At 40.2% G+C, this 22,176-nt stretch overlaps 1 protein-coding gene across 9 annotated transcripts in view; it reads right to left on the bottom strand.

Annotated features, from left to right (window-relative positions):
* Window positions 1-22,176, bottom strand: part of RAPGEF2 (Rap guanine nucleotide exchange factor 2) — a 335,598-nt gene that overhangs the window by 110,030 nt on the left and 203,392 nt on the right. The window contains exon 1 of one of the 9 annotated variants that reach the window (XM_054030409.1): window positions 14,379-14,447. The exons of 7 other annotated variants lie outside the window; for them this stretch is intronic. In XM_054030409.1, coding sequence (XP_053886384.1) covers window positions 14,379-14,432 — 54 coding nt within the window. In that variant the 5' untranslated portion in view covers window positions 14,433-14,447. Of the gene's footprint in view, window positions 1-13,511; window positions 13,935-14,378; window positions 14,448-22,176 lie in introns of those variants that run through there. One more of the 9 variants, XM_054030408.1, reaches the window with a different exon arrangement.

Here is a 22,176-nt window from a genome sequence, read left to right on the forward strand (position 1 = left end):
CTATTTATTATGTATTTTGATGTGCTGAATTCAAATATGACAATTAAAACAACTGATTGGCTACGGTTTCTAAGATATTTACGTTTTTACATTTTATGTCTATGTATATTGTGTAGATAGAGTTTTAATCATAAATTGTAAACCTAGGTCTTTTCATGTGTTTATGGTTGCTTTACATGATAATATTTCACCTGTCCTGTTTATGTAACACTTTAAAAATCAGCAAAAGGGTTATATAAATCAAATTTATTATGAAACAAAAGGCAAAAAACTATTCTGTACACAGTTTAGTCCTATTCAGTGTCTACTTGGCGCTTCTTGGTTTGTCTCTTGTATTCATTAAATGGAGCATCTCTTGGCACTGTCCAGCAATAGTCTGCAAGCATTGATGGGCTCCATTTGCCCTGATAGCGTTTCTCCATTGTTGCAATGTCCTGGTGAAATCGCTCGCCGTGCTCGTCGCTCGCTGCTCCGCAGTTCAGTGGAAAAAAATCTAGATGAGAGTGCAAAAAATCTCTCTTTAGTGACATGTTGCAACCAAGGCTTTTGTTTGCCTTGAGGAGGTTTTCCACCAACAACCTGTAGTTGTCTGCCTTGTTGTTTCCGAGAAAATTTATTGCCAGTAACTGGAAGGCTTTCCATGCCGTCTTTTCCTTGCCACGCAGTGTGTGGTCAAATGCATCATCTCGAAGAAGTTCACAAATCTGAGGACCAACAAAGACACCTTCCTTTATCTTAGCTTCACTTAACCTTGGAAATTTTCCACGGAGGTACCTGAAAGCTGCTTGTGATTTGTTAATGGCCTTGACAAAGTTCTTCATCAGACCCCCGCTTGATGTGTAAGGGTGGTAACAAAATCTTCCATGATTCAACAAGTGGTGGATGCTGAACACTTTTCCTCCCAGGCTCCAATGACTGTTGGACTGGCCAATCTTTCTTGATGTAGTGGGAATCTCTTGCACGACTATCCCATTCGCAGAGAAAACAGCAGTACTTTGTGTATCCAGTCTGCAGACCAAGCAAGAGAGCAACAACCTTCAAATCGCCACAAAACTGCCACTCATGTTGGTCATAATTTATACACCTCAAAAGTTGTTTCATGTTGTCATAGGTTTCCTTCATATGGACTGCATGGCCAACTCGAATTGATGGCAAAACATTGCCATTATGCAGTAAAACAGCTTTAAGACTCGTCTTCGATGAATCAATGAACAGTCTCCACTCATCTGGATGGTGAACAATGTTGAGGGCTGCTATCACACCATCGATGTTGTTGCAGGCTACAAGATCACCTTCCATGAAGAAGAATGGGACAAGATCCTTTTGACGGTCACGGAACATGGAAAGCCTAACATCACCTGCCAGGAGATTCCACTGCTGTAGTCTGGAGCCCAACAGCTCTGCCTTACTCTTGGGTAGTTCCAAATCCCTGACAAGGTCATTCAGTTCACCTTGTGTTATGAGGTGTGGTTCAGAGGAGGAGGATGGGAGAAAATGTGGGTCCTGTGACATTGATGGTTCAGGACCAGAAGTTTCATCCTCTTCCTCGTCTGACTCAAGTGAGAATGATTCTGGTGCATCAGGAACTGGCAGTCCTTCTCTGTGGGGTACTGGGAGTATAGCTGATGGAATGTTTGGATAATGCCCAGTCCACTTTTTCTTCTTTGACACACCTTTCCCAACTGGAGGCACCATGCAGAAGTAACAATTGCTGGTATGACCTGTTGGCTCTCTCCAAATCATTGGCACTGCAAGAGGCATAGATTTCCTTTTCCTGTTCAACCACTGGCGAAGATTTGTTGCACAAGTGTTGCAGCATAAAAAGTTTGCAGCCAAAAAAAGGGGGATAGGCTTTCTTAACCATAGTGGTTAGACTGCGCTTTTGTGATGCAAAAGTCACTTCACCACAAACATAGCAGAAGTTATCTGCACTGTTCACAGAAGTACGAGGCATCTCTCCTCACTTTGGCTAAACAGAAATGTGTCCCTTTGCAAAATCAAACACTGACAAATAAGAGACGACGACACTGTATGATTTCTAGAGCTGATATAGGGCAATTTGTTCAGCAGAGTGATGTAAGCTTCGTTATGATTGCATCATCCATGACTTCTAGGAATAACATGATGCAATTCATATCATGTATGACGCAATACCAGCTTCAGATTGCATCATTCATTGTTTTGCCTAAAAAGCAAGTTCTGTCCAAACCCAGTCATAGATTTATTCATAGATCCAGTCAAAGATGTATTTTAGTCATTTCTGGTTTAAATTGAGATCCCTTCCCTTTATAACTCACTTATCCTCTGCCATTCCCAAGTCAAGGGTCGTATATACTGACCCAATAGCATATCTTGAAAACTAGAGCCAATCAACAATTTTAAGCATCGTTTTCGTTCTCAATGACCCAGAATTAGTAAAGTTTGACTACATTTATTTCAGAAGCATTTTGGCTGTAGAGCAGTGTAATCAGTCAAGGAGACAGAGCCAGCACTCCTGAAGTCACACAGCAATGGCTGCAAGGAGCGGCACTCATACCATGCATATATGTTACTGCTCTAAGCAGAAATTTCATATCCTCATTTCCATACTTGACGAATATGCATTACTTTACTTGCATGAATTCTCCTCTGTCCCACAAAGACAGCTCCTCTCTCGTAACTGGCTCTGTCTTCTCCCTTGGTCTCACAGAGATATGGTTAGAGTGACTTCCCATATAGTGCCACTCTATCCATTGCACTGACCAATGTTCTAGTCATTACTCTGGCCAGACTGGGTCCAAACAGGGTCCTATGGTTATAATCTTGGAGTACTCTAATGGGGGTCTCTATGGATTAGAGTCCTAGAGCAGTCTAATCACAAACATATGGCCTAGAGCACCTGCCCCACACTGCTCCCCTGAGTGGGTGTCTGAAATTGGAAGTCTCTTAGCAGATCCAAGAGATCTAACATCTCTGGACAGATACAAAAAGATAGCTGGCAGCAGGCTGTCCCTCCTCACTCAGACACCCAAGCCCCAGCCCGACTCTAAAAGGGTAGGCCAGACAAGGGAATATTCCTCTTCACCAGGACCAGCTTGTGGACAAGGAAGCTCCTGAAGAGTCTTGCTGCTATGATTCCGTGTGCAACTCTTGGTAAAGCAAAGGGAATTTGTCACGGAGTGTCAGGAGGAAAACTGAACGTCTTAGGGGGTGGAGTACTGCCTCTTGCACACTACAATTCTTGCTGTCCATAAAGGGCTTCTAGTGCTGCTCCCCTTACTCTGCCCCCACTGTGCTGAACAGCTTAACTTTTTAATAGTTAGGGTCTTTCTCCCTATTGCTACCATGAAAGAGCCTGTGATCTAGACTTATTCCTATGTAGGCAGAGTGCCCCACAAAGGTTCCTAAAAACCAGGGCTTTGGAGCGGAGCGCAGAGCAGCTCCGGAGCAGTGGAGCTGCAGGTTTTTGCCTGGAGCTGGAGCGGAGCCAGAGCATAGCTCCAAAGCCCTGCTAAAAACATCCCAAATTTTTTAAATGGATATATATTGGGCTATTACTGGGCCCCAACTACTCTTTTTAAAGTGAGAGTAAAAAATAAAAATGAGGACAAACCACTCTTAATTGTCATTTAAGAAGATTTCAAATGTAAGACTTACAAAATTCCATGACAGTAGTTTCTAAAAGAAACTATACAGCATCACAAGAAGAATCAAAATGGAGTCATTTTTCTACTCCTCTCTGACCAGAAACCTGATCTTTATTTCTCAGAAGATATAAAAACAGGACCAAAAAAACAAACCTACTTAAATTTCTTTTGTCCAGCCCCACTTCCTTTAGCAAATGAGCTCAGACAGACTGTGCAACAGGCAGGGATAGACACTCATGTTTGGAACACACCATTATAAAAAAGGGTGTTGACGAACAGTCTGGAATAAAGAGAGTTAAAATTTGCCAGCTGGTGATTTTTTTGGGAAGGGAGGGGGAAGAAAGGTTCCTTCTAGTTATCTGTAGAAATTTGAGTCCTACCCTGGTCAGAGGATAACTGGAAGTAGAGCAACACACCTTATGGCTGTTGAAATACTTTTGGCTGCTTACTTGAGAGAAAGATCAAGGATTCAAGTGCAGAGTTGATACAGGTGCATGAGGAGGAAAAGTGTCTGAGGAGGGGACCCAGTGCGTGGAAGGCCAGCCTTTGAAAATCTAAGAACTGAAATTTAAAAGACCAATTCAACTCTAACAGTGCTTCTAAACACAGCACTGTGGGTTTGCATGTTTATTGTATTTCAAAAAATTAATTTACCAATCAAATGTGCTCAGTTTACAAATACATTTTTTTTTCTAACTGCCAGACCTACATTATGAATGTAGGATCAGTCTCCCCAACTGTGTTCTACTTCTCAAGTGTCATCTCCTGTAATAAATGTTCTGCAGGCCAAATTAGGCTATATTGACACCTGTGTAACTCCAAGAGCATTCAACAGGTTTGCAGAAATGTGACAGATTGGAATTTAGTAAGCAATTCTATTTATGGTGTAGAAAGATTCCAGCTCACACTCTAGGCTCTGCAGGGCTCAGGCAAGCAAAAAGCAATAAAAAACTATTTTTAACTCTAAAGCAAGCAGACGTGACTGAATACACAAAAGGACCAGACCTGCAAAACAGCATGATGTAATTTATATATCCTCAACTCTTCAGTTGAAAGCATATTTCGATTCTCTTCTTCCCTGCTGTAGTGACACAATATTAGAGTTGACCGTAAACTAATAAATCCAACTCAGTTGTGTGTCCAAGTGACTTATGCAGTACCCAACAGAGACTGGAGCTTGGAAAAGAGCAAGCTGGGTGAGACTTCAGACATGAAACTGAGGATATAGGTCAGGAGTTCTCAAACTGGGGGTCGGGATCCCTTGGGGGTCTCGAGGTTATTACATGGGGGTCGTGAGCTGTCAACCTCCACCGCAAACCCCGCTTGCCTCCAGCATTTATAATGGTGTTAAATATATTAAAAAGTGTGTTTAAATTTATTAGGAGCTTGCTGTGTGAAAGGGGTCGCCAGTAAAAAAGTTTGAGACCCACTGGTATAGGTTGAGTGCAAGAAATGGCAGAGATTACATTGAAATCTTTGACTGACTATGTCTGCTGTTTATTATCCATTACCAGAAGTATAGTCTACAAGTGCCAAAAGTGCAGTTTCTGTAATTAGACTGACAAGAGTCAAGGAGATCAACTTGGTACTTCAGAATAATTTCCTCTGTGATCTCAACCCAACACAAACATGTGATACTGGCAGATAGTTACTTGGATTGTTAATATCAAGCATGTTTCTTGAGCCAAAGACACACAACAGCTTCCTCAAGAGAAGCCAGCACTCCTTAATGAAGGCACTGAATCTCCACCAGAAGTGGACCCAGTACTTCCCTACTGGTTTTCTCTAGTCAAGGACATGAATCTAAAGAAGAGGTGACAGGACAAAGTGCTTCTAACATCTCTGATAACTTATTGAATGTCAGCGATCTAAACTCCGTTAAAAAAGCCTTGACATTTGTCTTTTCAAACGTTTTCTCCGCAACCAAAGCAGTGCAGCCCAAATCTACACAATTATATACTGTTGGACACAGTAAGCAGCACAATAAAGGTTACAATTGGTCACTGAGTACTAATACAGTCTGGTGCCGTGGGTCACTTAATACTTTTGTTGCAAGAGAGAAAACATTGATGGTTTACAAAAAGATGCTTTCGTTTCCCGATGGGGTCAAGACGATATATTACCAGGTTCATATGCTGGAGACCATCTGTGTAGATCTTTGTAATACAAAACGTGTTATCACACTAGTGACCAATATTTTTTCACTGATTCTACAAAATAAAATGTGTCAGGTGCAAGATTGTTTCATCGTGGCTAAATCCTGAAATATTCATGTTTCCCAATTTTCTCTTCTAAAACACTTAACATTGACTCTATTCACCACAAAGTATCTTAGTCAGTGGGACTTGTCATCAAATACTTGTAGATAATGAATTCTGGCAACAATTTGTGTTTCAACACACTTAAATGTATTATAAGCATCTAAGCTACGCAAAATCGAGAAAAACTGTGTAACTTTACTTCCACTAACTTTGCAACATCTCCAAATTGAAAAACAGATTACTGAGAAATTTACAGAAAGGCTTCATTTATTATGCAACAGAGGGTCCTGTGGCACCTTTGAGACTAACAGAAGTACTGGGAGCATAAGCTTTCGTGGGTAAGAACCTCACTTCTTCAGATGCAAGAAAAGCATTGCATCTGAAGAAGTGAGGTTCTTACCCACGAAAGCTTATGCTCCCAGTACTTCTGTTAGTCTCAAAGGTGCCACAGGACCCTCTGTTGCTTTTTTTACAGATTCAGACTAACACGGCTACCCCTCTGATACTTCATTTATTATGTTTTACAGAGTAAGCATTTTACCTATACCATATTTTCTACTAGCACTACCAGGGGAATCAAAAAATTAAAATCCTCATAGGTTTTATTAAAGATTTCTGATAGCCTAAGAAATTTAGTTATATGTGTCTGATATAACCAGCCTATTAAGTGCTTATTATGAGAAACTAGGTTCCAGCACCTTCAATAAAATTAGTGAAAAGGCTGACCTAATGAACATTCCTTATACTAAGGTGTTACAATTTATTGCCTTATAATGTGGTAGTTAAGAAAATATTTCTTGTGAAACACATACTGATTTATTTCCTGATAATGTTAGTCAAAGAAAAGGGATTAACAAATTTGGATTTAAGAATTTCCAATGTATAATCCAGGAATGACAGAGATGAGTTTAACATAATATAGATATTTAACCAATCCAAGTTTATAACTCATAAATATGGTTCCTCAATGGATAATTTGTCAAATTATGAGCTGTTACTACATTTTGATATACTGTAGTTAATCACGTCACTAATTCTGCAACCAATTCACATGCCCAGAAAGACCAGAGTTATGATTTTTCAGATGTAACAAACATGATATACAGTATACTAAGATTACAAACCTTTTGCCACGTGGGAAAATGAATAATTAGAAACTGAGACACAAGACTTCAGCTGACTAGGGACTGCTCTTATCTCTCACAGACATTCTGCTGCTTCAAGTACATAGCCTTTAACTGCCAGCCTTATTTGCTGGTGTTTTTATCCTATACTCTTTATTTTCTCTCTTTTTAAGCACAAAACACTCCATTTATTTTTTGCACTTGGGTTTGTGATCTGCTTTTGTCCTTATTAACCTGTGCAACAGAAGCAAATTAAGACAGACAATCACATAAAAAGGGATTTTATTTTCAGAGGGGATGAGCACCTGCAGCTCATATCAACTTCAACTGTATTTGCAAGGACAGTAGAACCTCAGAGTTACAAAAACCTCAGGATGGAGGTTGTTCGTAACTCTGAAAAAAAAAAGCTATGGCTGTCCTTTCAAAAGTTTACAGCTGAACACTGACTTAATACAGCTTTGAAACTTTACTATGCAGAAGAAAAATGCTGCTTTTAATCGTCTCAATTTATATGAAACAAGCCCAGAAACTTTCCTTATCTTGTCAAATCTTTTCTTTTTTTAATTTTCCCTTAATTTTTTTAGTAGTTTACATTTAACACAATACTGTACAGTGTTGTTCCTCCCCATCCCCTCTTGCGGCTGCCTGATTGCGTACTTCCGGTTCCAAATGAGGTGTGTGGTTGACCAGTCAGTTCGTAACTCTGGTGTTCGTAACTCTGAGGTTCTACTGTAAAATCAGGCTCAATGTTTCTACAACTTATTAACCATCCAGAGTCAGCCTCTAAGGCAGTATACCAGACTAGGCAGGCCCATTTCTACATTTTGGATGCTGATAATATATATGTACAATAGTCACTGTGTGAGAAAGATGTGAAAATATCTAATCCACTGTGCATTCTTATAAACCTGACTACTTAGGAGCACTTAACACCACTGGATTGGCCACCTATGATATTATAAGAGTGATTGGGAGCACCGTTTATTATTAAGGTTGCCCAACACTTCCTATTATAAGATACTGTTTTCAGTTGCTTATATCTTTGCCAAAAACTTTTAACCATTTCGCCTGAAATGTGCGACGTCTGCCTCAGACTGATGTTTTTTTTGGAAATTTCAGTCAAAAAAGTTCAGCCATTTCCAAGAATGAGGCTAGGGAAACCTACATTGTTTTGCCCATGTTAAAAAATTCTGGTGACTTTTTACTTAGAAAGCTCTAACACCTCCAATGCTCTGAATCAGCAATGTGAAACTTGGCAAGGGATAGGGTTACCAGATAGCAACTGTGAAAAAATGGGACAGGGGGTGGAGATAATAGGTGCCTATATAAGAAAAAGTCCCCCAAAAATGGGACTGTCCTTTTAAAAAGGGACATGGTCATCCTAGCAAGGGATGGCCTTTGTGTCAGAGATGTGCCTTTTGTTGTCTCTATAAAAAAACCACACACATTTAGCCAAGTTATAAACCTTTGGAAAAATCACAAGTTATAAGCTTTTGAAAAAAATTGCAGTTTGCTTATGTTCAGTAGAGACCTGGATTTTTGCAACTAAAATCTCTCAAGATTCCATCCTCGTTGAGCATGCTTCAGACTCCAACCACTCCTAATGTTGACCAGATTGCATGTGTGCCATCATGACAGAGCAAGTGAGCATGCTCCAGCCCAGGGATACAGCGGCAAAGCCAAACTTACCCTGTTAATTGCTGCAGCAGGCCTGGCTAGGGCTAGACACCAGAACTGAGTGCAGGGAGACAATCTATCATGGGCTTTCGATAACCCCCGACTGCCTCCCAGGAATGTGGAGGAGGAAACTGCCCCCTAGCTAAATCCAAGACTAATTTCATTGGCCTTAAGAGAGACTACTTCAAAGTGAATGTAAGACATGGATAAGAATAGGTGGATGGGACCATCCAATCTGGATGCATTGTTCAGTTTGTGGTGGTAAATAAGAGATGTCAAATATACAAAAATATCCACAGCAAGCCCCAATGTGTATTTCATTGAGATGAGCTAATATCAACCAACAGTGATAGCTACGCTGTGCAGCAGAAAACAATAGTGGACTTTACTGAATTTTTTTAATGTTCAGGTAATAGCTAATCCAAGTGACCACATGATTATACTACAATTATTCTTGTCCTCTCCCCTCCATCTCATACTACATCACTCATGTATTACATACATCTTGTTTCCAGAAAAGTGAATGTATGAATAGTCATTTCTCCTCCAGAATCAAAAAGAAAGGTCTCAATTTCCTCTGCTTGGTTTTGTGTTTATATCCGATTAATATGTACTAACCCATAGTCTTAAAAGAATGTACAAAATTAGAATAGGAAATAAAAATGATCAATTGACACAATGCTGACTAAAAGACTTTTCTCATCCCCTGACTCAACAGCTCACTCTCATTCCTGTAAAAAAAATAACCCATAATACCTCATATTAGGATTATCAGATCCATGTTCTGGTGGACCAAAAGAATGAGGTGAGTCCGATGCAGAGCTGAGGACCGCACAACACTCTGCCAGTAGCCCACCAGTTTAAACCATGCACTTCATATGATTGTAATGGCTACACAATCATATAAGGAGAAAACAATTGAGCTAATCTGCCAGTGAAACATGCCCATCATTACTACATTGTATTTCAAAGCAATAACTTTTATCCATTAAACTCGATTGTGCACACGACTCCAGTGTATCCTGCAATTCATGAGTTAGTCATCATGCATGAACAATAGCGTATAAATATAATACTTATTTCATACCCCAGTTTTCAAAGGAATGGACTTTTTAAATTTAGTTAATACAGTGTTAACATTCCATAGTTAAAAAAAAGAAAAAAAAGACAGGGAAAAGATAAGGTTATCAAAGTGACATTTAAATCACTCACATTGTACATGCTGTATATATTTACATAAACTATGTTTAACAGTAGATGTGTAACTAATTTCCAAAATACAATATGGAGACAGTATGGATAAATGAGCATTATATGAGAACCTTAACATCTGCATCCCTTGACTTTTTGTTTAAATACATAATCTTAACATTGACCTATTATTATTGCATTATTATTAATATTGGTTTGCATTTCCTTGGCTTTTTAAAAGAAAACAACAGACATAAAAAGCTCATGCATTCTAGAATGTAAGTGATCTGAATCAGACTTTGTAGTACACACCTAATTTTGATTAGTTCTGGCGTTTAATTTTCATAACTCACTGATGTATGCAGTGTAGTTGTAGTGTCGGTCCCAGGATATTAAAGAGACCCAACTTCTGTTGGTGAAAGAGAGAGAACAAGGTTTTGAGCCACACAGAGCTCTTCTTCAGGAATGGAAAACCTGCAAAACACTTTCAAAAGACGAGCTTGGGAGATGGAATTCATAACTCTGATAGACACTAAAAATCATGGACTGAATACTCACACTGAATTTATGACTTATTGCCACATTCTGTAACCCGCTACCCCCTTTTTTTTTGTTCTATGACTGTAGAGGTGCTACTGGGCCACTCTACCTTGAATGGTCCCTTAGAATATGTGCTAACTTCTTATGCTAAACAATCTGTTCCACTTTGCATTTAACTGTAACACTTGGCGTATATTTACACTGCAAAGAAAAGCCGCAGCTGGCCTGTGCCAGCTGACTCTGGCTCCTGGGGCTTAGGCTGTAGGACTATTTCCCTGCAGTATAGACTAACGGGCTCAGGCTGCAGCCCGAGCTCTGGGACTCTCTCCACTTCACAGGGTCCTAGAGCCAGGGCTCCAGCCTGAACCCAAAAGTCTACACTGCAATTAAACAGCCCCTTAGCCAGAGTCAGCTGGCACACTGCAGGTGTCTAATTGCTGTGTAGATATCCAGACATGAAGAAGAGATCTGTGTAGCTCAAAAGCTTGTCTCTCTCACCAACAGATGTAGAAATTACATCACCCCCTCTAATAACTCACTGTGGCAGAAGTGGCAAATGTAAAGCTTTGTGTTTTCTATTAATTCCAGTATCAAGACATTTTTCTGCAGCAGTGGGCCAACAGAGCAACAATACATCTGGAAAAGAAGTAACTATAATGGTAGGAACTAAGGGTATATTTACCGTTTTAAAACTAGCAGCAGCAAATTGGAGCCCAAGTCCAAATATCTACAGTTATCTTTAGCACCATAGCGAGAGCCTGAGTCTGTAGACCTGGACTCTGAGACTTGCTGCCTCGGCTTTTAAAATGCAGTGCAAACATACTCTAATTTAAATTCTTACACATAGAGCTAAAGCCTGTGAATCGATGCGACACTTGCACTCTGCCATTTGCAAATTGTTCGGGCAGGTCAAGCTGGGAAAGAGTACCCTAGGATGTCACAAAGGGGATAGGGCTTCTTTAATAAGACATAAAATTTTGGCGTATGCTAACAGGGCCTGCTCAGCAGTGATTTTTCAAATCAGAACATTTTCATATTTCCTTTACTCTCAGATCCTGTCACCTACCAACAAAAACTATGTGCATTTTTTTTTAACAATAGCAAGAAAAAAAATGTATGTCTTGAAACTTGGAAGTTCTTCCCCCACCAATAACTCACTAACCAGTTTTGAGACTTTCCCTCCTGTTTTCCAATGAAATCACCTCTGAGCTGAGAACAATCATTGAAAGTTTCAACCCAAAAAAGAAATTTTCATGTTATGAACATGTAACAGACTTAAGCTTACATCAAGGCTTTCATTTTAACTACTGCTTTTGTTTATACATTATATATATATATAAAAATAACCTTGTACTAGGATTATGTCATGAAATATGATTCTTCTCATTTTACATGCATATGGTGATCTTATTAGGTTAGGTTTTCTAATTTATCAAGGTATCATTTGAGGGTTTAATTTCTCACTCCTATTTTCAATTTTCTAGAATATATTCCTTACAGTGAAATTCTTGATCTATTTGATTACATTAATTTGAAATAACAATATTAGAGTATAAGAGGCACAATTTATAAACATTTTGATTTGCAGAACAACAAGTTTATCCTTTTTTCCCCACCACCCACAAGTAATTGCTGCATTTTCTTTAAACTCTTACTCTATTACTACAGCATATCTAAAGCCTTGAAAGAACATTCTTAGAGGGAGAAGTAGAAGGAATGAGAATAATGAAGATGACAACTAAGTGAACACCAGCACCAAACACAACTTTATCATTTTCAATTCAATTTGTAATCTTACAAACATCCTCAATCAGACCTGGTAGAACTTATTTGAGAGAGAGAAGTAGCTCAGTCTCCATGATATTTCAATCTTTTCATTAGTATCAAATTCTTTAGTGCACCATGAACAGCCAAGAGTTTGGTAATGTGAACTCTTTTATAAGGAGAATGAAACAAGGCCATTAAATTCATTACATTCAAGCTTCACAGCATGAACCAATATAGTTTTCAATAAGAGGTTCCACACTATGTCTGCTACATACGTTATGGAAGTCTATTCAACTTTTTGTGAGGCATTTCTAGATTAATTTCTGCTTTTCTATGCATTTCAAAGTCAGTGCATCTTACTTGCATTGAATGTATGAATAAAATATTTCCATATAAAGTTTCTCCCATCATATCCTTCCAGTACTTTTAATCTCTAAATGTGTCTCATACACAGTACACCATTTCTATGTACTGTATATTCTACTACATTACATACACGTGCATGTCTATACACATTCACATTATCTGTAAAAGCCTTTCTGAATTACTGAAGAGACTGAAAATTGTACTGCATAAACTGATAACGCTGTAAGTATTAAGTAACAGCATTAACTGTTAGAAAATTAACTACAGTTTCCAAGGTTTTTCTTTTATAAGAACAGTCTACCAACTCACATTTTTTGACACTTGAGACTCAGACTCATAAGATTTGCTGTTCTCACAAATAACAAAGAGTGGTTGCCTATGGGATTACAGCATGGCAAAAGTGTAGCTGACTCATGGGATCAATTATAAAGCACCAGTACTTATGGCTTTTGTTCACTCTAGTATTTTCACCAATGGTTTTACATTTTTAAGCAATTAGTGGGATGATCATATTATACATATTACCAAACTAGTTACTAAGGCATCCTCCCAGGCTAGAAAGCTACCACATTTTAGCACTACACACTACTGAACAAGCTTATCCCCACCATCTTCTATAATATAGGTCACTCAGTGTACACCTGATGAAAAGTTATGAAATACACAAGTGAAAAGTTGAAATAGAATGTTTATAAGCCTCAACCAAAACAGCTGTCTTAACATTTTTAATTTAAAATTAAACAAGTGATTTATGTCTTTTCCAAACTAGAACAGTATGACATACAATCATTTAATAAAAATTTTAATATTGTCACAGGTGCAACTTTTTTTCCCCTCCAAATACCCCCATTAAAACTGAAATCACTAAAGCAGATCAGCAATAAAAGAAGCAGCTCCAATTTAAAAGCAGTTAACTGTGACAGGTTATTGATAGAACAAACAGAATTTGCTATACTTACTGAATGTTTCTCCTGCTGGCCCATAACTCCATGGTTAGCTGGGATCGCTAGTGGTTTCATAATGAAGAAACATATGCTGAACTGAATTTACACATCATGTACCAATTTTTCATGGATGGAAAGTCACCCTCTATAGCATTAAATTACAAAAAGAAGGGGGGAGGAACCAAGCTGGAGCTTAAAGTGTCACTACCACTAAGCTCAAAAAACCTCTCACACTTGTAATACAGAAAAGCAATCCAAACAACAGCGTTCGTCTCCATTTTTGTAACACTGAAAGTCTAAGCATGGCAGGATGTAAGGAGTCTGATGAAGCCCTAAACATCCAGCATTCTTCCAAGTGAACAAGATCATTCCCTGAGACTGAAGAATGGGAGGAAAAGAAAAAGGAGGAAAAAAAAAAAAAAGCTAAAATGGCTGACTGCACAGAGACTCCCTTAAAAAAGCTTAATACAGTATTATCTTAGTCAGGTTGTCGGAACCAGCCTTCAGCCAAGCATTGTTAATAAACCTGTTTCATTTGCAATCACACTCACACACACACACACACACACACCCTACACAGCACACCCCAAAAAATCAGGGCAGAGCATGTGCATAGGGACCTCCTCCCTGGCTGCTAATGATGCTGACAGAGTGGTGACCAGTGATCTCTGTTCCACTCAACTAACCAAGTTTGCACAATTAATCTTAGCAGCATGACATTGATGGACATTTAATTTCATGATGTCTGACCCTCACACTCAAGGCAAACATGTCTACTACCGAAAGTCAGTAACAGAAATACAACACAGTTACACACACAAAAACCTAGAGAATCATCAGTCTGAATGTAATATGCCAATATAATTACGTTATTGTGCTTACTTTGGAAGACCATGGCTGCAGGCAGTTGGCATAGCAACGCACAAGGAAAGCCATTTCCTGGGTAGAAAGAATGCTTCCTTTTCTAAATAAAAAATTCCTCTTAGGATACAAACGGCATTGCTGCTTCCTGCAGAAAGCAAAGACACTATAGTCTGTCTCTTAACCTGCACAGACAGGCACTCTCAATGCAGTTCTAGTGATGTAAGTCGATTTCTCTCTCTCTCCCTCCCTCTCCCTCTATACATGGAAATTTCGACTCAAATGGAAGACACATTCCTTGAGGCTCACCCCCTCAAATACTTAAACCATTTCACTCGTTAAGGTAGAGATGGACAAGTCAGATAAAGTAACAAGCTCTTGCCTGTATTATATCAGCTTCTGTAGGTCAAGCAAGTCCCAGAGGGAAGGAATCCACTGAGAGCTCACTCCAAAAGAGTATAACTGAAAACAGGGTGGGAATAAGGAGCAAGACTTACTTCAACACAAGCTCTAGACTAAATATGATTCTTCACCCAGGTGAAGATAAAGAAATGTGTTAGACAACACCTTCTCCTTCCCACACCCAAACATAAAATTGCTGCAAAGCTGTAAAACATCTCTGTTGAGTATTTATAAACAGCACACTTGACAAGCTTTCATGGATTTTGAACAGTTTAAACATTACTCCAACTGCAAATATCTATGGACTGGTATAGGTAAGGTCCTGAATTTCCACAAATACCAATACCAATCTTTCTGGTACTTCTATACGGAGATTGAGTAATTTCCATTAAAACAATGGAGTGAACAATCCAGGCGATATAAAAAGACTAACTTAGACAGTTTCAATAATGTACTTCTTGTATGAAAATTACATTTTAAAATGGAGCAGTTTACCCAGAGACTCCCATAGATAACACATTACTTCCAGTTTTATATCTACAGCATCGTGCTATAGAGAAGCTATAATGCAACAGGGAAAATACTCAAGCAATAAAATAAATTTCATCAGTGTACAATACAAATTTTTGGAGGGTCACAAACTGATGACAGTGGAGACCAAACCATTGCCAACAAATAGAACCTGCTGCAACCATTAACCTGTCATGTTGCTAGAATTTGATCTCTGCTACATATTTACAATCAGAGACCATCATTGATGAACTAAACAAAGAACTTTTTTGCTGCTGCTCTTGTAAAATATATATATATATGTAGTCTATGAAGCTAAAAGCTATTAAACATGCATAAACACACATGAAAGATGAATCCTGAAACATATTAACATGTATTCTGTAGCTGTCTCTACCAAAATAACGCACCCTATGTTAATTAGTCTGACTTGCTACATAGTGATGGTTTTCTGTACTGACACTGATTGCTGGCAAATTAGGCTAAACACTTAGTGAAAATTAAGTTTAATAAAGAAAGATTCTGAGGCAACTAAGAGCCACAGTCTATTTTCAAAACATTATTTTAGGGAAAAATTATTTCATATCTGGCCCTTTTTAAAGGGAATATATTTACCTTTATGGGCCTGTTTAATATAGCACACATCTCCTTGATTTTCTAATATATAATAAGAGCAGTTCTTTTAAAGCTGAATTACATAAGTTCTTCTTGATACAACTGTTTTATAAACAAATTTCTGCAAAGGGAAAAAGCGTGGGTATTTATAGTATTTTGTAAATGACCTTAACATTCTTCAATAAATGATTAAGAATTTTAAAATGTTAAATTTAAGTTTCATTCTTGCAAATGCTGAGCATGAGCATTTGTAAATGAAGTTCTGCCCACTGAGACTGTAAATTATCCAATTTATGAAACTTATAAAAAGTAAAACAAGATAATGAAGTAAAGTAAAAATATTACTTTTTGTCAAAGTAATTAAAACACACTTCTAGTTTGGCTTGGTGGTCCTGTGGTTAGCGCCCTGCACGAACATGAGTTTAGTGGTTCAACTCCTGGCTAGTAGGTGACAGGAACTCTGCCAAGGCAAAACATTTCATGCCTCGATGGGGAAACAGTGCACCACAACTAGTTATATATTAAACTGTATGTGTACATGGGACTGTACTATCTGACTTAGGACCAAAACTGATGGTCCTCAAAAGGAGTCCAGCCTAGCCATCTGTGGTAAAACCTTTGAGAGAAAAAAAAATATTAACTGAACAAAAAAATTAGAAGGACGGGAGAAAGACAGGGAATTCTCAGACAACCATACTACCCCTCTCCATCTTAATTACAGAAAATTACCTTGTCACCAACAGCAAATCTCCATTCTCACATGAGAAAATAAAGGATTGAGTTTATAAAAGGAGGGAAACATAACAGCCTAGCCAAATAGACTTAGTTACTGAAGTGGTTTCAGTAGCTAGTACACTTCCATGAATCGCAAACCCGATAAGACTGTCGTCTCTTAAATTTGACAAAAACCCGTGTCACCTCCCTCACTGTAACTTAAACTAATATACCAGTTGTTTACTGTTTCGTGTACAGAGCATAACTATCTTTGGTAGTTACTTTGTTGCTTAACAACATGTATAAAACACAAGATATCAAGTCTCTTGTTTCTTTCTCTCCTTCCCCAAACCCATCTCCTGAATATCAAAGCATTTTCATATGGAGCAATTTTAGCTACAATTGTTTTTAACAAAATAATTAAAATCCCGTAATTACATTTACATAAAATGATTAAGGCAGAAATCCAAACAACATTTTATAAGTTTTAAATCCTATTTCAAATATAATTGGAATTCATTAAAGGACCTCTTAAAAGGTTCACATACACTGGAAAGTATCCTCTCTTAGATAATTATGAATAGTTAAGTAAAATCCAACTTTGCTTTAATAACAATTTTCAAATGATGGCTACAGATGAAAGGGAGCCAAAAACAACATTCAAGACAAGTTTAGTTCTTAGTGTTTTGTTTTGTCATAAGGAAGTTATGAGTCTTTTGTCATCAAACACAAGTTTTACAGTCCTCCTAGAAAAATTGCGTTCTGCAGAGAAATTTGAAAGAGATAAGTGGAAAGAATGGAAAATGAGGTCAGGGACAATATGCAATGCAGGTAAGGGTGGGAAGAAAAGGAGACTTGTTAGTTAGGAACAGACATTATCAACACACTAAATCTAGAATAGAATATCCCTTTAACAAGATACCTGTTTTTTTTATCCTTTTCGCCCATTCTGAAAATCTGCAGAACACCCAATAGTAGTACATCATCTTAAATGAATGCATGGAAATGTTTCCTCTTTAATATAGTGAAAGGCAAAGGACAAGTCTAAAAACTAATTTAAAAAAAAACTGTTTTGTTGGACACAAATTTCCTGGTGCCCACAGGAATATCAAACTATTTCTATACCATTTTTCTCTCTCCCACCTGACCTTCCCCAACAATTTGTCTCCTAGGATATGGCTGATAGGAGTAAAATGGAGCAGAGGGGAAAAAAGAAATTTGCTCTGAATGCTGCAATAAGGAACACGTTTAAATGTCTCATATACCACACAGGTAGAGCCCTGCAAATCTGCGGCTATCCGCTTTATATCTGCAGATATCCACATCCGTGGACCATGTTTGCAGATTGTGGATGGATGTGGATCCAAATTTTATATTTAGGAGCCCTGGAAATCTGCGGAGATCCACTTTATATCTACAATGTTTGCGGATCACAGATAGGCTGTGGATACACATTTTGTATCCATGCAGGGCTCTACACACAGGGCCTTTTCCTTTAACATGCTGTAGTGGATTTAGAATTCACATAAACACCTGTGTGACTACTTCAAATTTACCCACAACTTTTCTCTAAACACTCAGAAAACTTCACTGAAAAAACAATTACCTACCTTTCGTAACTATTGTTCTTTGAGATGTGTTGCTCATGTCCACTCCCAGTAGATGTGTGCGCACCAAGTGCATAGTCGCCGCAGGGTTTTTCCCCTAGTGGTATCCGTTGGGCTGGTTGTGGAGCCCCTGGAGTTGCACCTTCATGGTGGTGTATATAGGTCCCTGCCAATCTGCCGCTGCTTCTGTTCCTTCTTGCCGGATACTCCAAAAGAGGTGAGGCAGGTGGGTCTTGGAATGGACAGGAGCAACACATCTCAAATAACAGTAGTTACGGAAGGTAGGTAACCGTTTTTTCTTCTTCAAGTGACTGCTCATATCGATTCCAAGTAGGTGACTCCCAAGCAGTCCCCCAGAGGAAGGGGTTGGAGTTTACCAAGTCACAGACTGCAGCACCACTCTGCCAAATATGGCATCGTCTCTAACCTGCTAAGTGATAGTGTACTGCGAGATAAAGGTGTGAATAGATAACCATGTTGCCACCCTGCAGGTGTCTTGGTGCAGGTTCGAATTCAAGAACGCTGCAGATAAAACTCACGCTCTTGTGGAGTGCGCTGTTATTGCTGGGGACAGTATTTTTGCTAGGTTGTAGTACACCTTGATACAAGCCATGAACTATGAAGAGATCCTTTGGGATGACACCGGGAGCCCCTTAATCTGTTCAGTGATCGCAATGAAGAGCTGTGTCAATTTCCAAAATGGCTTTGTCCGCTCAATGTAAAAGGCTAACGCTCATCTGACATATAGGGAATAGAGCATCTGTTCCTGGCTATTAGCATGTGGCTTAGGGAAGAACACTGGAAGAAAATTACCTGATTCGTGTGAAATTGCTAAACTACCTTCAGGAGTTGATTTGTTTCTTTATTTCCTTGTGTGGGTATCGTAGTTTTCCCCACACAAGGAAATAAAGAAACAAATCAACAAAGCCAGACGTGTACCCAGAAGCTTCCTGCTACAAGACAGGCCCAAAAAAGAAACCAACAGAACTCCACTGGCCATCACCTACAGTCCTCAGCTTAAACCTCTCCAACACATCATTGGTGATCTACAACCCATCCTGGACAACGATCCCTCACTTTCACAGACCTTGGGAGGCAGGCCAGTCCTCACCTACAGACAACCCGCCAACCTTAAGCATATTCTCACCAGCAACCACGCACCGCACCATAACAACTCTAACTCAGGAACCAACCCATGCAACAAACCTCGATGCCAACTCTGCCCACATATCTACACCAGCAACACCATCACAGGACCTAACCAGATCAGCTACAACATCACCGGCTCATTCACCTGCACGTCCACCAATGTTATATATGCCATCATGTGCCAGCAATGCCCCTCTGCTATGTACATTGGCCAAACTGGACAGTCACTACGCAAGAGGATAAATGGACACAAGTCAGATATCAGGAATGGCAATATAAAAAAACCTGTAGGAGAACACTTCAACCTCCCTGGCCATACAATAGCAGATGTAAAGGTAGCCATCTTACAGCAAAAAAACTTCAGGACCAGACTCCAAAGAGAAACTGCTGAGCTCCAGTTCATTTGCAAATTTGACACCATCAGATCAGGATTAAACAAAGACTGTGAATGGCTATCCAACTACAGAAGCAGTTTCTCCTCCCTTGGTGTTCACACCTCAACTGCTAGCAGAGCACCTCACCCTCCCTGATTGAACTAACCTCGTTATCTCCATACTGATTTATACCTGCCTCTGGAAATTTCCATTACTTGCATCTGAAGAAGTGGGCATTCACCCACGAAAGCTTATGCTCCAATACTTCTATTAGTCTTAAAGGTGCCACAGGACCCTCTGTTGCTTTTTACAGATTCAGACTAACACGGCTACCCCTCTGATACTTAGCCAGACAAGTGGCTTGAGTGGATGGCTTTCTGTTGCCAAGAAGAACCTCCATAACCAAGTCTGAGCATGCAAGATCTAATGGGTTCAGCCGTGGAATTTCCATGCAGTGAGGTGGAGACACTCTAGATTGGGATGCTAGAGGCGGCCCTAGTCCTGCATGATCAAGTCCGGGACTAGGGGCAGAGCTATAGGTATGTCCACCAACAGGTTTAGAAGTATGGTGAACCAGTGCTGACGTGGCCATGCTAGTGCTATCAAGATTATTGATGCTCTCTCTCATCAGACCTTCAAGAGCAACTTGTGAACGAGCGGGACGGGCAGGAATACATTCAGCAGGTGACCTTTCCGAGGGAGGAGAAAGGCGAACCCAATCTGTGATTCAGGAAGGAACAGAACTGCTGATACTTCCTGTTGTCCGTGTCATGAACAGATCTATCTGGGGAAATTCCCATCTTTGGAAGATGTTGATCGCGACATCTGGGAGGAGGGACCACTCGTGGCCATGAAAGGACCTGCTGAGGTGATCAGCCACTTTGTTCTGCGAGCCCAGGAGTTATGATATCTCCAGATGTATGGAGTGGGCAATGCAGAAGTTCCACAGCCTGAGGGCTTCCTGACACAGGGGAGAGGAACGAGCACCATCCCATCTGTTTATATACAACATTGCTGTGGTATTTTCTGCCAATACCAATACGCATCTGCCCTGTAGATGGGTTTGAAACGTCTGGGAAGCGAGGCGAACTGCACACAGCTCCCTGATGATGTGCAGCGAACTTTCTGCCTGGGACCAGAGACCTTTGGTCCTGAGTCTTCCTAGGTGTGCCCCCTCCTCTCCTCCACCCCCCCATCCCATTGCTGATGCATCTGTGACAAGGGACAGCAATAGCTGAGCCCTAGAGAAGGGTATTCCCACACATACTGCTTGCAGGCCAAGCCACCGCTGGAGGAACTTGAGGACTCGAAGAGTGAGTGTGACCAATCTGTCTAGGCGGTCTCAGTTCGGCCTGTATATCCGGGCTAGCCAAGCCTGAAGGGAACAGAGATGCAGCCTGGCATGCTGTACCACATACGTGCAAGCAGCCATATGTCCAAACAGTTTCAGGCAATTTCGCACCACAACAGTAGGGAATATTCTGAGATCCTCTGTGATGGCACCCATGGCAAGGAAGCAAGATTCCGGGAGGAATTCCCTGTCCTGACTGGAGTCTAGGAGAGCGCCAAAGAAATCTATCCTTTGTGTGGGGGTTATGGTTGACTTTGTCACGTTCCAAATAAGGCCGAGCTTGTGGAACGTTGTCCGCACCAGGCTCACGTGGGTCTCCACTTGGGCCCAGGAGCAGCCCTTGATTAGCTAGTCATCTAGGTACAAAATACTTGCATTTGCTGCTTCCGCAAAAAGGCTGCCACAACCACCAGGCACTTGGAGAACACCCGGGGGGCTGTCGAGAGGCCGAAGGGGAGGACAGTAAACTGATAGTGGGTGTTGTTGCCCATGAAATGGAGGAACCACCTGTGGGACGGGATTATGGACACATGAAAGTACGTGTCCTTCAAGTCAAGGGCAGCATACCAGTCCCCCGAATCCAGGGAGGGAATAATGGAAACTAGGGAGACCATGCGGAACTTCAACTTCTTCCTGAATCTGTTTAGGTTTCACAGGTCTAAAATAGGCCTGAGCCCACTCTGGGCCTTTGGGATTAGGAAATACTGGCCCTGCCCCTGAACTCCAGAGGGACCGCCTCTACTGCCCTGCATTGCAGGAGCATTTGCTCTTCCTGCACTAGAAGTTGCTCATAAGAAGGGTCCCTGAAGAGGGAAAGGGAGGAAATAGAATTGGAGAGAATATCCCAACTTTTCCGTGCTCAAGACCCATTGGTCAAGGTGATTTAAGCCCTGGCATGGTAGAAATGGGATAGATGATTCACAAAGGGAGGGGAAGGATCCAGGATCTGAACTGGTGCATTGCCCCGGGCACACCTTCAAAAGTTTGGTTTGGAGGCTGAGGGCTGCGTCACTGTGCCTTGGTCCTGGTTAGAGGAGGACAGAGGGCCTCCACCTATTACTCCTGCACCACTTCCTACTATAGTCCTGCCTAGGTGG

Source organism: Malaclemys terrapin, chromosome 5 (assembly GCF_027887155.1).
Source record: "Malaclemys terrapin pileata isolate rMalTer1 chromosome 5, rMalTer1.hap1, whole genome shotgun sequence".
Classification (NCBI taxonomy): Eukaryota; Metazoa; Chordata; order Testudines; family Emydidae; genus Malaclemys; species Malaclemys terrapin.